The following is a 21,559-nucleotide window of genomic DNA, read 5'->3' on the forward strand; positions in this document are numbered from 1 at the left end:
CATGATTCACCTGAATCGTATATAAGCAACCAGCCACGACAGGGCCATTACATCCAGCCTGAAGATGGAACAAAATAGTTCTAAAACGTCGCTACACTTTGGGGAGCTCCTAAAGAAACTCCGAGAAGATCAGTGAAAAATTGTATGGCAAATAGAAACCGTTCGTATGAAAATTAGTACAAAGTGAATGTGCCATAACTTTCAACCTCCTGTGCCTGCAAGAAAACATCCTGCTTGGATATACACACACACACACACACACACACACACACACACACACACACATATATATATATATCATCATCATCATCATCCGGACCTCCTTTCCCACCCAAGGGCAGGGTGAGGAGTAGCAATGTCCAGACAGCACAAAACTTGCCCAAACCAATAGGCCACGCTTCCATTCACTCATCATTCAAGCCCCTGGAATCCTGGCTCTACTGCATACGCCAGAAACATTCACCACATTCTGCAGTTTCACACAGATGTATCCGATTGAGTCAATCCAGACGCTGCCATGCTCACAAGGGGTGCCATAATCCCTGATCATGCACTTCTCACAACGTTCATCCAGCCAGCTCCGTCCCTTGTCAGTTCCCTAGCCTCACCGACTTCCAAACCTCTCTTCCTCAAACACTCATCTACCATATCTCTTCATCTTCTCCTTGGCCTACCTCGCCTCCTCCCTCCTTCAAATTCGCTCAGGTATACCTTTTTCACCACTCTATTGTTATCCATTCTTTCCACATGACCATACTATCTCAGGACACTCTCTTCGATTCTTGTGTCCACCGACTTCCTTACTTGACACCTTTCACTAATCACAATATTTCGTATCCCTCTGTACTTCACATACATTCCTCAGCAGTCCCATCTCCACTGCTTTTACTCTTGACTTTCATTTTCATGCCACACCATAGTCTCACACCCATATGTTAAAGGTGGCACTAACACTCTTTCATGTAAGCCTCGTGCAGCTGCAACACTCAAACCTCTGTTTCTTATCAAGGCCTTCATTGCACCAGCAACTTTTCTTCCTTGTGTCACTCTACTTTCAACTTCTTTTGCACATTTTCCTCTCTTTTCTATCACTGTAACCAAGTATTTGAACTCTCACCAATTCCAGTCTCTCTCCATTCACTGCGACATCACTGTGGGAGTCACCTCTCTCAATAACCATTGCTTTACTCTTCTCTACATTTACTCTCAAGGCACGACGCTCACAAACATCAGCAAAACTCTGCATTAGCCTACCAAATTCTTGTCCGTTACTTGCAAGCAGTACTGCATCATCAGCATACAACAAAATTGAGATATTCCATCTATCACCATTCATTATCAACGCCATATATATATATATATATATATATATATATATATATATATATATATATATATATATATATATATATATATATATATATATATATATAAATGAACAAATAATAAGTAAGAAGTATAGTACAAGATTGCTGTGTTTACTAAAGTACTAATATGAAGACTAAAGTACTAGTATAAACAAGAGATGATATGAAGAAAGATAAAAGTAAAGTGGATGGAACTGCGAGAGGAAGAACAATGAGGAATTTATAAACTGAATCAGTGTTTCTGATACAAAAGAAAACGGATGATGTCCAGAGATCATGTATTAAAATCATCCTTTTTTCTTATATTTAAAACAAAGAATAATGCAGGCAAGCAGGGTGAATTACAGCAAATTACACCAGTATCCTTATTTTATAGAAGGACTGTATATATCCCTCCTAACAGGTTTTGTAGAGTTAGGTAAAATTTATGCTTCATGTTGAGTTTGGGGATCATTTTATGAGTTACGAGACTTTGTAGCACGTCTTTCTTGGCATTAAATCCTGCTCCAACGAGTATGTAGCATGTTTTACGTTATTCCAGCAGACTGTGTAGACACTAAAAATTCTGAAAAGAGTAGGACTAGGTGAACTATACATACAATCGTCAAGAAGAAAGTTGCTACGAAGTCTTATATGCCACTTACAATGCAAAAATAGATTTGATTATGCTAATATCATGCCACACTAAATTAGGCTATGCCATTTAATCTAAGCTAGGTTCTTTCCACTGAAAAGTTTGGGGATCCATAAACACAGTGCTTTGTTCATGAACTGATGGTGGTTGCTTTCTTTGTGTTGTGAGAGGTATGTGTCAGGTTACGTTACTGTGGCATGACGTGTAAATATGTGCATTTTTTTATGTTCCTTATGATGCAAATGGATTCTGGAGAGGGCCACCTCCCATGGTAGCGTCAAAAAGCCTGGATGGAAGACCTGCCCAGAAAAGGAGACGGTCCAGCCTGAATGAAGACTCTAGTTGGGTCAACAAACAGCCCTCAACTCTCGGCATCCCTTGAGAGTGAATGGTGTGCTTCGATGTCTTCATTATGACAAACTTCCGTTGAAACACTAGTCTTTTTTTTCTTCCCTAGAGGACCTACAACAACTCCAAAATCCCAGTCTCTCTTACCCCTCCTAGCCGAAGATGTCGAACACAACACTGGCACACACACACACACACCAAAAGTCACATATGGGTATTTATAGGACACACGTGGTGAAAATAAGTTACAATTAAACACCAACGGATTTACCGCAAAGACTACATAATTAAACAACATTCTCTGCACACAACATTGCCAGTGCAGTTATACATGACACTAAATTAAAAAACAGATCCAACGTTCGTAACTTCACAAACTACACTACCATCAGATACGGTAGAGAGAGGAAAAAAAAAGGGGGGGGGGAGTGGCCATAACACCGTTATGAATAAAAGCATTCCACTGCATAACAAATACATCAACACGTAACCAACAACAACATTTCAGAGATAACGACAATTGAAAGCAAAATACACAGTGAAACATGCAACACTGTCACCATGTTCGTGTCGCTACCCACATCATACCCCGGGGATACACCCCATCATTCACTCTGCTCCAGAACATTCCCAGTGTAATATGTAGCAAGGGATTTAAACACCACAGACCCCTCATGGCCAGACACAGACAGGGAAAACAAACATAGATGAAAAACAAAATAGCTCATTTTATGTGTTGTGGACAATTTATTTCATGGTCTGGTGCTTTTTGTCTTTAACCCTGGATAAGTAATGTGGGGTGCACCAGCACCCCACCCTGTTTTGAAATTAAGAGTTCGTATACTTCCCATCAAGGCAGGGGACTGAGACTCCATGTACCTTCCAAGATCCCTGAGCTGTTACAGGGTGTGGTTGATCAAGTGTGCTCCTGTGGCTGTGTGCAACTCTGCAATATGCTTAGGGTGTGGCAGGACCACAGGTTACCTTTTGTATGTAGCATCACAGATTACTTTTTGTGTGTATTTTGGTGTAACTAGTGATGAATTTCCTCTTCAGGTGCATATTTTTTTCAGATGTACATTTGTACATACATTTGTACATATGTACATACACGTGTAGATGTTTTCAAAATGATGTTCATCAGTACAGCACATAAAATAATTAAAACAAATAATACAAGCAAAAATAAGGTAAATAAATTAATATGGACATGAACGTAGATAAATAAATACATCTGTATACAGAGTAAACAGAATTCACATATACAAGGTTTACATAGGGACTAATAAACCATATGGAATTTCCTATATCTTGCAAAAAAAAAAAAAAGGCAACATTTCTCTTATCATGTCTGGAGATGTGTCTCCAGTACCAGGCCTGCCAGTCCACTCAAGTCATCATCAGTCTTTGTACTGACACGGAAGGGGTAGAGATGACCATGGAAAAGGAAATTTTTTCTTGGGGGGAGGGACAGCATATTTTTTGGTATAGTATTTCCTCCTCCATAAAATTGCAATTTTTCTATTTATTTATTTCAGTAACCCTTTATATTAAATATTTCTTTGTAAAGGCTTCTAAAGACAGTACACCCCATCAGTGTGTAATGTAGAAAAGGAAATACTGATTTACTGATGTTTGGTGAATTTTTTCCCTCTGGGGTGTTGCATCACCCTGCATTACCTATTGTCTAAATCTTAAATATGATTACCTATCCAGGGTTAAAATGGATTCTTTTTAAAAATAAGGTCACAGTTCTGTTCTTAACCCATCCTGTCCAGCACATCTTCCTGCGAACCCTTCCTACAGCTGGGCATTCCAGAGAAATTGTGAAAATCGTCTTTTTAAACCTTCATATCTCACTTAATACTTAAAAAATTAAAATAAAAAAACAAGGTGTCATAATACTCACCAATCGTTTGACTTCAAACTGATTGCATCAGATTGTCCGTGATGTGCATGTAGGGAGAGTGAGTGAGTGGAGAAATAGGGCAATTTTTGTTGTTTTTTTGCTGGTGTCCAAATGCGTGACAGAGGATCGGTGACACAGCTAAGGATTAGACTAGCCCTTCACAATAATAATACTTCGATTACACTTCCAGAACAGCAAAATCCACCACAAACACTATTTACATGAAAAATTTTCCATAATCTTTCATTCTTGCTGCTGGCAAGCTGGTAACCATAACAATGACCTTGAAGCGGCTGTCTGCTTGCCTCACCACCACCCCACCTTATAGACAGACAGACAGACACTCTCGCTCTGTCACACATACACACACACAGAGATGTATGTTTGGCTTGCATTGTCACTCGATTCCGGCACTGCTGTGCAACTAGAAGTCTGGGTATTACAACTACTACAATTAATACTATTATTACTACTACTGCAGCTACAACAATCACTACTACAACTACTACCAATACTACACTACTACAACTACTACTACTATAACCACTACTACTACAAAAAATATCATTACTATTACAACTACTACTACTACAACTACATAAAACCTAAAAAAAATATTGTGAACAAAACAGTTACACACATTCTGTTCGTAATCGAAAATACTATATTTTCCACTATAACCTTTTTTCCTGTGATTTAGACTTTTTCATAATAATAAATATACACACACACACAATAATTTTCAATTAAAGTTAAGGCACTGATTTCATCATGAAACAAACTTTCTGCTTTCATTTTTCATGTAAATAGACAGACTGGTGGCGTGAGGCACCACGTTTCCTCCTGCCTTCTCTCTTTCTCCACTCCGCTAAATTTTCCACTAGAATTTTTTTTTTTCCTGTGATTTGTACTTTTTCATCATTACAAACATACACACACAGAAACTTTCAATAAAAAATAAGGCACTGATTTCATCATGAAACAAACTTTCTGCTTCCATTATTCACGTAAACAGAGAGAGGCGGTGCAAGGCTTGATGCACCTTGTTTCTTTCTCCCTTCTCCCTCCCTCCTCCTCCTCTTCCCTTTCTCCACTCCCTACCTCCTCTTCCATTTCCTTATCAATGCCACTATCCCCCTCTCCAGGATCGTCATTACCCTCTGAACCATTCCCATCATCGGAAATAGCAGATGAATATACAGGGGGAAATGATGGGTGCACAGTGGAGTCATGTCCTCCACCTTCTTCATGCAAAGCATAAATATCGACACTCATTATGGCGGTTGCCTCCCTTAGAGGAAGAGTCACTTTCTCCACTCACAATGTCACCTTGAGTTCTCTCCCTATCGCATTACCACTAAGGCCTTTTTTTTCTGGCCTTTGGACTTCATTGGTATTGAAGTCAGCAGCTGTGGGAGCTCAGCCAAGGCTCTGGACAGAGGGAAAACTTTTTGTGTAGGTCTATCCACTATGGAAGTATGCAGGTAACTAGAGCATGACTCAGATGTGTGTAGGAGGGTTGTCAGTGGCTGTGTGTGGTGAAAATAACCTGCAGAATATTCAAACAATGCTGTGAAACACTAGATCATGTATACATGTCACCCAGATGGCCCCAGGAGGACGTGAATACATGACACCCAAACGGGATGGGTTAAAATAAGTATTAGACTACATCAATGTAAAAAACCCTAAATATTCCCCACACTTTGTAAAAATCACCATACATGTTAAAAAGTATCACAAATATTAGGTGAGTAACTCAAAAATTTAGAGTTACTTAAATTACTCAATAGGAGAAAATTCCCTTTCATAGTAGGGAAGGTGGATAAATCATCAAGGATTATCTGTCAAAGGTGATGAACGAGCAAGAAAAGTTTGGGAACTTCTGTTCTAAATGATAATCACACTCCAGCATGACCACACAGATGCTATGCGATGAACTCCCCAGACTTCACTCTATGTAACCCAACACCAGACACATATGCATCATGGAAAATAGTACATGATCTCTCATCAGACCACCTCATTATCATCTTGTCATACATAAAAGCAAAACTATACAAAAAAAGAAAAACATTTACTAGCTATATGAAGGCAAATTAGAGACAATTCACTAAAAACATAGAGCAAAGATTAGAAAGCTTTACCCTAGATTCTTTTGCAAACACTGACAACTCAATCACCACTTTTAAAGAAAATTATAAAATCAAGCAAATTTCTTATCCCTAGTAGCAACACCAAAAATATGAACCCCATTTTCTTCCCTTAACCCATGACGTCCTGTTGACGTTCTTTAACGTCCACACGTTTTGTCACTGCCAATCCCGTCGACGTACATAAACGCAGATCAATTGCAAGGTCCCTAATTTGCACAATTTTCAATTTTCGCGAGTGATTTTTGGTACGTATACATGTGACACCTTCCACTACAAGATGCCAGGCAGGGACAATGCCTTACCCAGCATGACCTCCTCCCCCCCCCTGCATGCCATTGTCTCAGCAATTCACCTGTTATCAGTGACCTGGCCAGTAAAGCCATGTCATGCCATGGTACGAAATTCAGGGCCAGAGTGATTCCCCAGTCAATGACAATGTGGAGGACACAACTTTACATAGCATTAGAGGAAGAAACAGTCAGAAATGATGATCAGGTAATGTGGCAAAAAAAAAGGTCAGGTATGGTGATGAGTTAGTGAGTGAAACAATGCTTATAATGCCTATATTACTGCTTGAAAACTAATATACTCTCGTACTGCATATAAGTTCATACCAAGTAAATAAATAAGTACCACTATGAGTGGTGTGAAATAGTTATCCTCCCATAGAACTCATTTTCTTTCTTGCCAGCCTGTTAGAAAACCCAGTAAGGTAAGGAGGTACTCCTACCTGTATCGAGTATCTTAAACCTCAGGTGATCGAATTCTCTATGAATTTTCGATGTTTCTCACCACAAGCAGAGGTTCGAGCCAAAAAAATTTTTTTCCAAAAATGGTCGGGATTGGGGGGACTCAGTGGTGGAAAAGTGGTCGGGACTGGGGGGACTCAGTGGTGGAAAAGTGGTCGGGATGGGGCGGGTTAAATTAAATACCCTACCAAAGACAGAAACAAACAAAAAGGTAAGTCTCGGCCCTCTCAAGCACAGCCTGACATTTTGCAAAACCCAAACAACAGCAAAAATTTATGAACTTATAAAATACATATTCAAGGAAATTGGAATAATTTTGTGGGCACCCTTTATCATAAAGAACTGGAGCAAGTTCTGCAAGGCAATAAGAAATATCAGTACATCCAAAGTCTCTCCTTCTCCAACTCACAAAGTTCTACTGGGTAGTGACAAAATCATTCTCACCAGGAATGAACAAACAAGCAATTCTATCAATTACAGTATTATGCATCAAAATGTAACAAAAATGAACAGTGAAAGAGTCATTTTGAAAACTAGATAAATTAACAGAAACATACAAGCACCACCTCCATTTAATTCCCAAGTACAACAAATCATCAAATATGCAAAACCTCCAACCATCCACTTAAAACATCTTGGCCCAATCGCAAAAAACTTGCCCTTACAAAAATTTTCAACTTCTGGACTCGCAATCAAATCTTTGATACCCAGAAGACAACAAATATCAGCATATATATATATAAGAGCTGCATTGTTTGTCCATCAACCACTCCCAAACCAAGGGCCAGAGACCCCCACTTATATATTTTCTGAATCAAGTTAACCCAAGGATGGTTTTAGGGGGGTCAAAATTCAGATCTGGGTCATTTGAGGTCACCTTTAGAGGGTTCGCCTTTTTGGCGCGGGAAACGCCGGGTACCTCTTTAGCCCGTTTTGATATGGAGACTCACATGATCTCTAGTTCAGACATAGGCTTTGTGAGGTTGACCTCCGAGATCATTTGAGATCGATAGTCGGCAGTCAAATTCTGAGGTCACGGGTAATACAGCCCTAGCATGTAATCAGTATGGATGGTGGGTGTTAGCTCCGAAGTGGTGACATGTAGAGGTGTGCAATACATAGGAGGGCTACTGGGCCTTGAAGGCAGGCTGTGAAGCCTATGCTCAGAGTCGGTCACATAAAAAAAAAAACACACACACATACACACTGAAACAACTGGACCCAGCAGCCAAATTGTTGGCATGGAGACTCACATGACCTCCAGTTTGGACACAGCCTATGTGAGGTTGACCTCTGGTGTCATTGGAGGACACCAGTTGGAGGGTCATTTGAGGCCACCGGTAATACATGGTCGAATAACTAGACCCAGCATCCCAATTCTTTGCATGGAGACTCACATTACTTCCAGTTCCCACACAGGTTATGTGAGGGTGACCTCCGAGGTCATTTGAGGTCACCAGTCAGAGGTCATTTGAGGTCACCAATAAAAGTAAACAAGTGGACACAAATACTGTGTGTTAGTCTGTGAAAGCAGAAATGTGTTAGTCTGTGAAAGCAGAAATAGGAAGTTCCTGCACCTCTAATAATCCCTCTTTAAAAGCAAAAGAATTTCATGGTCTTTTGGGAGTAGAAAGAATGATTGAACTAGAGCAAATAGGATTAGATTGTTCTTTTTGGCCCGGGGAACCCCAGGTATCCCTGCTAGTTATCAATATAATCAGACCCAGAAAAATCTTTCAATAATCCCACATCATGAAGACCAATATCTCTATTGTGGATATCATCCAAAATCATGAAAAAATTTATTTTAAAGAACATCACCCCCACATTCATCTGTCTGACTCCCAGCTTGGATTTTGATCAAACACACATATACCACCCGCCTCTCGAAGTTAACTCTGATTAGATCCCTTCACCGAGTAACCAACACCATTGAGAACTATCATAGTAGCTACAGACAAAGTTATTGACGCATTAATAAAAAACATCCTAGTAAAAACAACCTTTAGATACAAAAAAAAGGGGGGAAATGATAAAAAGGAAATGCTGGAGAACTTCCAGGCAGACAAGCCAGGATCTATCTATCTATCTATAGCCCGACGCCCTAATCCCGCAAACCAAAACAAATTTATAAATTATGAATACTAGCCAGTGGTATTCCACAGGGCTCACTACTTTCATCCTAACTCTTAACAATTTCCTATATCACATGCCAGTCCCTCCCTTTTCAGTAAATCCCTACGGCCTGGCAATAGCTTCACAATACTCCAAAACTAACCAAGCAAAATTAGCAAAATTCCAGCAGTAAATTTTTGTATACTTGCTAGAAATTTGGTTCATATAAAATAGAATGATTGCCTCACCAATCAAATCAGTCATTACCCTATTCGTTCCATAAATACACGAATCTGTAACACAACATCCTATACCTCTCTTCATCTAACCACTCTTTGGGAAAAACACCCCAGTTTGTATGACTTACTTCAATCACTCATTCTGGGAAAACATCCCCAAATTCTATTATCAGCATACGAGTAACATTAGTTCAAAGTCATCCTGCAAACTCGATGTCATGAAGACACTAAGATACACTGTCTTTGGACAAGACAAAGAAACCTGTCTGAAAACTGCTTAAACATTTCAATATAACTACGGTGAATTATCCTAAGCCATGTTGAGCCCCAAACATACAAAAAATACATAACCTTTACAAATAAAACGAACAAAGCCGTGTGTATAATAACAGAATGTGCAAAGAAACACAAACCTAGGTAACTTGCAACAAGGAACGGAAATACTTCCAACTCATTATCATGCAAAGAATGGCAGGCACTTTATTGCTTTAGCTCATGACTTTTTTCACTCACGGAAATTCATACCACACACACACACACACACACAGCATCTTGGCAACACGCACCCCCCTCCTCATCCCTACAACTCCTCACTACAGACTTGTAAACACATAACCACCAAAGCCATCCAGTCCCTTCAGCCAGACGAAAACCACACTCATTGTAAACCTGCAACCAGACAAAATCTTTTGTCAGAAAACATCCTATCAAGGGAGACATGAATATATCTTGCCAGAGTGTTACGCGATCACCACACTTCCCTGCAACACCTTCACAAAATACAACTCATAAAGAATGCACTTTGTCCACACTGTATTGCAGCCACAATAACAACATCAACAACACCAACATGGTGCAAACAGTATCCGTTGTTATTGACCAGCGACGATCTGTCTGACCGAGCATACCCATCAAACGCAAGAAGCATGCAAACGCTTCTGCAGGGCCGTCTCTTGCTGTGAATTGATCTTCCCTTGCGGCAGACAACACCCCGCCACAGTGAGGGACGAGGAACAATGTGGAGGTATGTTCCTGGATGGATGTCCTGGATGGAAAACGCATTGGCGACTCTCTCCCCAGTGTACAGGGGCAACATAGTAGGCTACACATCACCGCGTTAGTTGGTTATATATATGGCTACCACCCAGCATTCTAAATGGTATCAGGGTTAAAGGAAACCACTACTTTTGTCATTTAGTTCTCACGTGAAGTGTAGAGAGGGGTGATAAAAGTAACAGGATTAATGGCAGAAAAAGAAAAAGAATGATGAAGGTACGGGAAGAAGTAGGTAGCTCTATATCAAGTGTGTGGATGAAGGTCACCACCAATTACCGCCACGATATGTGTAACTCATATATTCGTTTGTCGGCTACTTTGCGTGTGTGTGTGTGTGTGTGTGTGTGTATACTTACCTAATTGTTCTTTCCTAATTTTATCTTTACAGGAATGAGTCAAGCTCTTACTGTTCCATGTCTTACACCATTTTCATCATACATCTCCTTAAATTAATGAATTGTTTTGGCACACACTATTTTATTCGGTAGTGCATTCCATTCATCAGTTGTCCTATTTGGGAAAGTAAATTTCCTTAAGTCTTTATCGCCTCTCTTTTTATGCAGTTTTTTGCAGTGTCCTCTTGCTGATGCTTCCCCGTAGGTTATATATATATTCATTTATGTCTATTTTCTCCTTCACTGATATGCATTTATATAGCATAATAATGTCTCCTATTTTCCTTCTCTCCTGTAGTATTGGCAGATTCAGTTTTCGTAGTCTTTCTTCATAGCTTAGATCCCTTAAGCTTGATAGCCTACCCATCTTGTAGCGGCCCTTTGAACTTTTTCAATCTTATCTATGTGTTTCTTGAGATAGGGATTCCAGACTACTGATGCATACTCCAGGGTTGGTCTGATCATGTCTTCATTTATGTACGTGAATGCTATTCTCATATTTGCAAGCAGGGTATTCGTATTCCGTACCTTCTCACTTATGTGGTCAGCCGGAGACAGTCTGTTATTGATAATCGCACCTAAGTCCTTCCCTCTTTCTGACATGTGTAGGGTTTTACTTCCTAACTTATAATCCCAATCTGGTCTTTTCCCACTTTTACCAAACTTTCTTACATGACACTTATCCACATTGAATTCCATTTTTCATGAAGTTTATTTAATTCTTCTTGTAGCTCTTTACAAGAGTCTGTGTTAGTAATTCTCCTTTATATTTTTGCATCATCAGCAAACAGCTTTCATTTCCAGTATTACTATCTATGTCATTTATATACACTAAAAACATAATTGGTGCCAGCACTGAGGCCTGTGGATCTCTGCTAGTCACTTCCCTCCATGTTCTTATTTCCCTTTTTCTGAGAAAATCTTGCATCCAACAGTACAGCTTGCCTCGGATTCCTCCTTGATGTTACACTTTCCATAAAAGTCTTTGGTGCAGTACTCAGTCAAATACTTTCTTGAAATCTAGATATATACTGTGTGTGTGTGTGTGTGTGTGTGTGTGTGTGTGTGTGTGTGTGTGTGTGTTGCTGATCAGAATGTCAATGCAAGGTTCTGTAGTTGTTAAAAATTATTCTGAGAACTGCTACCCCTCATTGTTTTTAGAGTGCAGTCATTGTCCACAAGGGAAAGTTTGGCACCTTTGCTGGGAGCGTCATATCGTATGGGACTCAAGCATGGGGTGTAAAAGAGGAGATACTAATATGAGAACAAAACAACGGTGGTGCCATAAGGAGGGAGACTTAGAACATTGACTCGTCCTCATTGGCTCCCCTATATGAAATTTTAGATTATTTAATGTGTGCACACTGTCCTCGTGTCTTTTCTTCCCCATTTTTGATGGCCTGGCCACTCCGCTAGAATAAAATGACGTTTACATGTTCCGATCGTTATGTGAAGTGACGCCAATCACGAAACATCATCATCAGAGGTAAGAAACAGCGTCAGAAAAGGTAAGAAGGTGGCTGGATGTGGAAAGCTTCAGGAAGCAGAAAGGAGGATCCTGGACTGGTCTGAACAAGCTGGGATGATGGACTCAGGGAGATGGGTATGGAGATTCAGGAGTGAGGGCCGTAGTCTTTAACTGTGAGCAGGTGTTCACTTTGCCCTATCCGTATCTTCTGGTAATCTTAACGCACGAAAAGGAGAGATTTCCCCGGTGAACAGGAGAGGATTATCACAGCATAGAACTGGAATCCGTGGGGAATCTCATAGCACCCCTTCACATGCCCCTTCGTCATATTTATTATGGCAACCTTGTGCAAAGGAACTATGTAGAATTTGAAGGACCCTATGGTGTGTGTGATGGGAACTTTTATTTTATGACAGAAACATCGTGCAAAGAAAAAAAAATGAGTGTTTACTATTTTCATAATTTTTAAAAGACTTCATCGCTTCTCTGGAGATGGTTAATTTACGATGAGATGAAAACAAAGATGAGATACTGTATCCATTTCCATTAAATTTTTCACTATTTCTACCGAGCTGTTTATCAGCTATGGTGCATGATACTTTTATGATTAGTTTGATTAGTTCGTGATATGATTCCTACAGTAAAGAATGGCTGAATACCACCTAAACAGACGAATCGTGCACAGCTAGTTAGTTTGAATTACGAAGTCTTCTGTATGCGCTCAGTAACCTTTTACAAGTCCGCACTGATTTGTTTTGGCTTGGCAATAAATTTTTCTGGTGTACTTTTGGTGTGACTTAAACGAATTTGACCTTTGTTTTCGGTGTTCATGATTGGTTTTCAAATTAACCCCCCTCCCAAGTGTCTTGAGGCACTGTTGGGATTTGAGGATTTTGGTTGGGAAAAATGGAAATCTGGGGCGGCCACGGAAGTGTAGTTAAAATCGGTATGACTAGCCAAGGCGTATTTGGAGGGTTATTACTGACCGCATGAACCCCTCTGAAGCTATGTCTAACACCGAATTTTTCCTATGGTACAGGTTCTCCAAAGCCTGTGTTCATACTCTTATACAGAGTATTACAGAAGAAACATCAGACTTTACTAAGAAAAGAGGTAAGAATTGCTCAAATTAAGATATTATATTGTATGTCAGACATAGAAACTGTCATTTTTTTTCTTACAGATTTTAAATTTTAAAATTAATCAGTGTTACCACCTGTTTTCCGCGTCTACCCACACGAAGGGGTGCGCTTTCATGCATTCAAGATTACTGCTTATATTGATGGTGTGAGCTTCCAGTTCGAGTGGGATGTGTGAAGGGTAAACCATGCCCTCAGTTTCAAGGTTACGGCCGTAAGTCTCCAGGCTGTTGACAAATATAGTTTCAGGAACACAGGTAAAAAATTTGATGTGTACTGACCATAGATCCAGAGGTGTTATAGAGCAGATGCAGCACAAAGGAAGACGGGGGAGTGCTATCAGATTAACCAGTCTGACCCAAATTTCGTGGAAAACAAGAAATAAAACTAATAGTGATAATGATTACATAAACATTGGCTTTAACCTCACAGAGAATGAGAGTAATGAGGCATGGTAAGAATAAAATAAACAAAGACCTAACCATGTTTAGCTGACGTAGTACTGTAGGAGTCACTGTCCTCAGCACGCGCCTGCAGCATCAGGTCTAAGAAGTCGCCTCTCCTCTGGCCAGTTTCACGAGACTTGACAGTCCTTTTGGCAACTTCACAGAAGAACTCCATTTCAGATGAAAACAATTTTATTCCAATTGCACTGGAAACTTTTGGAAACAAACCTGTAAAAATAATTTGCAAAAGCTTCATTAGTGACATGGAGAAAAATTTGTCAGCCCATTGTGCAAACTCTGGCTTTTCATGGGTGAAGGAGTTGCATTCTATACCAAAGGCACATGAAGCAATTGTGTCCATGGTAAACCTGCCAGTCTTGTCCTTCATGTCGATAGTGGGATCCTCTGCTGCATCTTTAAGACATGAGGAAACGAGCAAGTCGGCTTTGTCACATACAAGAGGGAACATTTTCTTCATCTTGCCTGACGAGAAGGTTGGGGACAGGATGGAACGTAGAATCTTCCACTCATCGCCAGTTTTATTCATCAACGTCTCTTTCATAACATTATCGTCTTGGCTCCCAGTGAATCGCCTGTCAACGAAGTGATCGAAGTCCTTAACCAAAACATCCCTCAAAATATCTGGATCACCAATAACCAGCACTGGTCGAAAACCTTCGTATCTCCCACATAACTTCGACCCACCATAATTCTTGTATATCTGCAAAAACAATGGAACTTCTTACAATGAAATTCTTGTCCAGCAGGGAATTTTTCTTTTAGTATCACTTTTTACAATCATTACCTTGGTCATCATGTGGTATACTTAACAGCAGGTAAAAGGGTAGAAAAATATATCAAATTGCTACCAATAGGCTTATGTGACTCACTTCATCAAAAACAATCCATATAGGCATTAGGATGCCTTCGTGTAAGTTGCCAATAAAAGGCAGGCCGGGTTTTGTTGGGATGCCCATTGAAGACCAGTAACTGTGGCGCCACCTGGAGTACCACCAAGCTGCCACCACCACAGTCAAGGAAACTAGCAAAAGCTCCAGTAGCATCCTCACTTACACTGCCTGGGGTGGAGATAACTTATATTTACACCTGCAGTAGCACACTAGGTCTCAAAACCCACCTACAGTATAGTATGTGAAAATTTTAATGAAAAATATCATTGAGCTTTGGTAAAGTCACTTGGCACAACTATCAGTACCTCAGGAACTATTTGATCAAATGGCTTAAAACTTTATTGGAACGTTTTTCCTAGCTTACTGAAGATAACAACAAATAGGCTTTGGCAACCCAAGTGAAGAGTAGGGAGAAGCCAGGCTTATTCCATGCATTCTTGTTCTGAGTGCGAAATGGAAGGAAAGTTCTTGGTAGTAAATTAACATGCTCGCCACAGAAGGTGGTGGTTTAAATAATTCTTGTCGTTGGTATGATATCTTATGATTGTATAGTTGTGTGTGAAACGTATAGCAATAAACATAAAGTAATTCTTAACTGCAACCTGAATTGTTCTATTGGTTATTTATCTGAAAATGACCCTAACATGAATGTGTGTTTACAGGGCATTACTTCATTTACTATTTTCAATATTTTATTTATGTGTTACCATGTTCCCCTTGGTTTTTCTTTTTTACTCATCTGGGTTTCATAAAAATATAGTTGATAACTTGTACAGTGCAAGGTGAAAACTGATACACGAAATGCTATTTCTTGTGGCTGCTGTAATTTTGGAGCAAATATTGTATTCATCCTGTATGTTCTGTTGCGAGGCAACTAGTTATGATATAAGTGTGTCAAGTACTATTTTCTAATACAAAGTTGTGGGATACGAATGTGTGAAAATCTATAAATGTCTATTAAATAATCCACAATGAGTTAAAGTCCTTATAAAAGTGATACTAGGGATGAGTTTTTATATCTCAACCTACCCGTTTACCTAATTATTTTAACTATGATTTCTATTTGGTCCATCGTGTTCATAGTTCTTATTATTCATGTCAGTTTCATATAAATTCATTCAAGGGTAGCTTTGCAGCCAAACTGAGAAATATAAACACAACACTCTCATGGAAGCCTAACTGACCAGTCTTGAAGAGTCTAAATTGCTTAGTTGTGACAAAAATGAGGTTAAGATGATTAGTGCTAGTTAGATGATCGTGGAAAATTCGGATAATTCTCGCATTTTGAGCTGCTAGTCAGAGTTGCCAGGTAGCCTAGCCTGCTGTTGTGAGCGGAGGTGTTTTGCAAAGTTATACAATGATCTTTTCTCGTTTCGATCTTTCTATAATGTTTTAATCAGATGACTGTTTCTTAAATTACGTACTATGCTGATTGAATTTCAGTTTGTATGCTAAAGCATTTAGAGTGCTACATAAAGTAAGATAGTTCTGGAATATTTTGGATGTCTCCGACTTGGAACTCTGTTGTTGTTAGGAGCACACAGAACGTTTGAGTAGCAAGGAAGGTTATGAAAAGGGTGGTGGGAGTAAGTAGAGGAGTGAGGTTACTTGTGGCCCTTGTGAAGCCAATGTAGCTCCGTCATTTGTGAAATTATTGAAGCAGACATTGTAACTTCTTGGAAAATAATAACCATTAATGCGAGAAGCTGTGCCATTATGATGCCTAAGTTGATCTTGTGTACATTGAAAGGCTTATCCTGCAAGGAGCAGTTCACTGGGCAACATCTTTCCTATACTGAACTACAGCTGTTGGAACCTGTAGCAGTGTGGAATGAGGACTTAACAAGAGGTGTCAGGTGTTGGGATAGAAGTGCTGCAGTGAGTCAAATATTTGACATGGAGCCAGAAGGTGCACAGACTAGATACCAAGCTAGGCAGGAGGAGGCATCTCTGGCTGCAATCATGAAGTTACCACAAGCACAAAGTGAAGGACTGAATCAGCTAAAGAAAGAACTTATTGAGCAACTACAAGCACAAAGTGAAGAACAGAAAGAATATGTGCGGTTTCAAGAGGCATCACAGGAGAAAAAAAAAGAGTTACACGTGAGGATGCAGGGACAGCTAGATGCTTTCAAGGGGGAAGTGAAGGAAGAACAGCAACAGCTGAAGTATGAAGTATATGCTGAGATACAGCAGCAGAAGCGTGAAGTGAGTAATAACGTGATGGAGTGCAGAAAGCATGTAGACAACCAGATGAAGATAATTAGTGAGAGAATTGAGGCTGTAGAGAAATCTGGCACTGCTAAGGCTCAGGTTAGTGTACAAGGAGCGTATGTAAAAAATGGATAGTGTAGGGTGAATCTTGATAAATCCAAGGCATCAAAAGGTAGCATTACTGGATTGAAAAATCGGAATGTAGGAGTTCTTAGTCCTGGACTTAATTCTAATGCTTCAGTTTCTAGCTCCCAAACCAGTGAAGTACATGGTTATATTGGAGGTCCAGTTAAAAAGAAACCATAGGTATTTGATGGTAAATATCTTGGGAAGCGTATCGTGTGCAGTTTGAGTTACCTGCAGATCAGACTGCTGGAACTTTAGGTAGAGGGCAGTGCAGCTTGCTACGAGCCTCAAGGGTGCCACAATGGAGATTCTTGGCCAGATATCATGGAGGAGGAACAGTTATCAGTCCCTAGTAGAAGTGCTGAACTGTAGACCATTTACCACACTGAGGTCTACAGAGTAAGATTCAGGTTAATGTGAATGGGCTTGAGGCGAATCCCTTCAGCAGCTTGCTCATGACCTAGAGGGTATGGCAAACATGGGATATCCTGGGGCAGCACCTAATCTGTAGGCTATTCTTCTGCGGGACCATGAGTTAAGGCGCAAGTGAAGCAGGCACGACCATGAAGAATGCAAGAAGCATTAGCCAGAGCTCTGGAATTCGAGTCCTTAGTCATGTCCAGTACATCCAGTTTGCAGGCAGGACATAGTGCAGGATTCAAAGCAAGAATGGGGCAGGAATGTGAAATGGAGAAATCTGAATGAAGCTGCTGGTATTATGAGATGTCAGGACATAGGAAAGAGGACTACTACAAGTGGAAGAGGGAACACGCGAAGATCAGAGGAGATTGATGGTTCTGCGAGAAGCCAGGCCACAAAAAGGCTTGTTACAAATGAAAGGAGAAAGAACAGAACAGTTCAAGGAAATCTACAATTGCAACAAAAGGGTGTTGGACATGTGGTGGTGAGGTGGGACACTTCGGTTCTGATTGTCCAAAGAAGAATAAGGAGGATAGGAAGAAGGTTGCAGAAGGCAAGATAGAGGTGAAAAACCAAGAAACGCTGGTGTTAAAGGGCGACAACCAACAGGTTTTTCCCAAGTAGCCGCCCCACTCCATCGAGAGCATGCAAGAGAACTTTGACTGACAGTGTGCGAGCAGACGGAAGAACATACAGCAAGAGGTGTTTCCTGGTGACTGATTCACCCTCAGGGCAGACTTTTGTGAGTCCTGATGTGTTACATCACTGGAATATGCATGAGTCATCAGAACAAATGTGTGGCATAACTGGGCACCCATTAGAACTAAGGGGACCCTTGGATGTCTGTACTGAAGTGGGAGGGCTAGAGACCATGCTTCCAGGCTATATGGCCAACATGGAGGACTCTTGCATTCTTGGTCTGGACTATCTGATGTCCATGAGATGTAAGTTGAACTTCTGCTCCATGGAGCTCAAGGTCTGAGGAAAGTAGATTCCCCTCATGACCATGAGACGTACCAGTCCTGGTGGTAAGGTGAGACGCTGCACACTACAGTGATACCCCCAAGATGAGAACTATTGCTTCAGTGTGAGTGGCTCTTTTCACAGCTGTCTAGGGGTGGTAGAGTCTGATGGACAGTGGAAGATGAAGGCTGGAGTGATGATGGGGAAGACTTTGGTGGAGACAAGCACAGGTGAGGTGTTAGTTGTGTTGACCAATTTCTCCCATGAAGCAAAGAAATGCAGCGAGGGAAAAGCAGTGGGACTGTGCCAGGCAGTGGACCCCGAGTGGCATCAATAGAAGGTCTGTAAAAGGAATGAAGTCAAAGAAGATGGGAATAAGCCAGACCACTTTCAACACCTGTTTTCAAGGAATCGCCAGTACCTGGATGACCCATATGTGCTGCAATTAATGGGACTGCTAGTGATGTTTGCTGATGTCATTTTCACCAGAGACCTAGACCTAGGATGCACAGATCTGATGGAGAATTGTTTCAACAGCAGGGATCACCGCCTGATTAAACAATCCACTCAAAGGTTGGTGCCAGGTCAACAGCAAGAAATGGAGAGGGGTGAAAGGAAAATCTTCAAAGGCAAGGAGTGAAAGGAAAGTCCAGAAGTCCTTGGGCATCAGCAGTAGCTCTAGTAAGGAAGAAGGATGGCCCAGTGAGGTGCTGTGTCGATTATCGAGCCCTAAATGAAATGACAGTGAATAATGCATACCCCTTGCTAAGAACTGATGACATGTTGGATGCACATTCAGGTGCCAAGTGGTTCTACACCCAAAACATGAAAGCAGGATATCATCACGTCAAGGTCACAGAAAACAACCTGGAGAAAACAGCATTTTCTTACAGACAGGGTTTATGGCAGTTCAGTGTGATGCCATGTGGCCTGTGTATGCCCTGGCCAATTTGATTGCATGGTGGATAGGATACTGGAAGGCCTGCACTGGCAGACAGCTCTCATTTATCATGATTATAGGATTGTGTTTGAAAGGACCATCGACCAGGAATTGGAGAGGCTGTCAGAGGTGTTCCACAAGATCTTAGCAGCACACTTCAAGCTGAATCATAACAGGTACTATTTGTTCCAGATGGAAGTGAAATATCAAAGATACAATGTATGAGGGGCCAGCATCCATACTGATCCGGAGCAGGTGACAGCTGTGAAAAACTGGCAGGTTCCAGTTTGTGTGAAGGAATTATGGAGCTTCCTGGGTTTGTGTACCTATTACTGGTGCTTTGTCAGGGACTTTGCAATGATAGCTGCACCCCTACACAAATTGTTAGGAAAGAGGCAGAAATTTATGTGGACTGCAGTGATTCAGAAGGCCTTCGATGAAATCAAGGATGCGTTGGCATGCTGTCCAGTGTTTCCATACCCAGATCAGAGTCAACCATTCATCCTGGGCTGTGACACTAGTGGCCATGGCATTGATGGAGTCCTATCACAGAAGAAGGATGACAAAGAGTATGTGGTGTCATATTACAGCAAGAAGCTTAGCCCATTGGTGTGGAACTATCGTGTGACTCTTAAGGAGCTCTTGGCAGGGATGAAAAGCCGTGACTTCTTCCATCCCTACTTGTATGGGTCCTACTTCATCAGGATGGATTATGCAGCACTCAAGTGGCTGAAGACATTAAAGAATCCAGAAAGATAACTAGCACACTGACTCAGGAAGCTGGACCAGCATAACTATGACGTGCACCACCATCCTGGGTGGGGACATGGCAATGCTGGCAGCCTGAGTCGTCGGCTTTGTGACCCAGTTTGGAAGCAGTGTGATAGGAAAAAAAATCTTAGCAAGAAACTCAGACATACTGTAGTGACAGGGCCAGTGTCAGCTGAAGAAGACCTGAAGAGGATGCAGATCGGGGACACAGATTTACAACTAGTGGTAGAGTGGCTGCAGCCGAGTTCAGTGCTACCATCTTGGGAAGAAATTTCCAGGTTTGGCCCTACAACTAAGAGCTACTGGAGTCAATGGGACCTTCGGTTGAACAACGGACTACTGGAGCATCAGTGGAAGGTACCCGATGGCCTCAGCAAGTATTGGCAGCTGGTGGTTCCTAAGAAAATGAGGATTGAGGTCTTAGATTCTCATAACCTGATCATTAGTGGGCATCTGGGAGTGAAGAAAACTCTAAGTCGACTGCAGCAGAGGTCCTGTAGGACTGGAATGTGTCAGGATGTTCAAGAGTTGTGTCGGGCCTGTGATCTGTGGTGAACCAAGAAGGAACCCAACAAACGTGGTTGCACCCCTCTTCAGCTGTACCAAGTGGGTGCTGTAATGAAAAGAGTCACAGTGGATATTGGAGGACCTCTGCCACTTACTGAAAAGGGAAACAGATATATATGTGTTGCCAAGGACTGCTTCACAAAGTGGCCAGAAGCCTATGCCACCCCAGATCACGAAGCTGCAGCTGTTACTTAGGTGTTGGTTGACCAATTCTTCTGTCTTTCTGGGATGCCACAAGAGGTACATTCACACCAGGGTAGAAACTTCGAGTCTGCTGTGTTCCGTGAGTGAAGCAAAGTACTGGGAATCAAGAAGACCAGGACATATCCACTAAGGCCACAATCAAATGGGATGGTGGAGAAATTCAATTTGACCCTGGGACAAGAACTGGCCAAGTACTGTGTAAAGGGACAGATGGAATGGGACCAGAAATTACGTACGTTGCTAATGGGATGTTGATCTGCATCCCACGAGACTACCAACTACACACACCTGCAAAACTGATGCTGGGCCATGAGTTACGATTGCCAGTTGAACTCTTAATGGGAAGACCACCTAGTGACGAGCTTCCTATAGACACATCCAGCTATGCAAAGCATCTTCAAGAAAGCTTGGTTGAGGTACAT

General features: G+C 41.2%; 1 protein-coding gene across 1 annotated transcript in view; it reads right to left on the reverse strand.

Annotated features, from left to right (window-relative positions):
• The window catches only part of LOC145412553 (cytochrome P450 9e2-like), an 88,118-nt gene extending 73,033 nt beyond the window's left edge, over positions 1-15,085 (reverse strand). The window contains exons 1-3 of the mRNA XM_080282459.1: positions 14,912-15,085; positions 14,079-14,742; positions 4,601-4,609 (exon numbers count right to left, since the gene is read on the reverse strand). Of these exons, the coding sequence (XP_080138585.1) occupies positions 4,601-4,609; positions 14,079-14,742; positions 14,912-15,085 (847 nt within the window). The remainder of the gene's footprint in view (positions 1-4,600; positions 4,610-14,078; positions 14,743-14,911) is intronic.
• Between the last annotated feature and the right edge of the window lie 6,474 nt (positions 15,086-21,559).

This window comes from Coenobita brevimanus, chromosome 93 (genome assembly GCF_032717465.1).
Source record: "Coenobita brevimanus isolate Jiangsu-jjx chromosome 93, ASM3271746v2, whole genome shotgun sequence".
Taxonomy (NCBI): domain Eukaryota; kingdom Metazoa; phylum Arthropoda; class Malacostraca; order Decapoda; family Coenobitidae; genus Coenobita; species Coenobita brevimanus.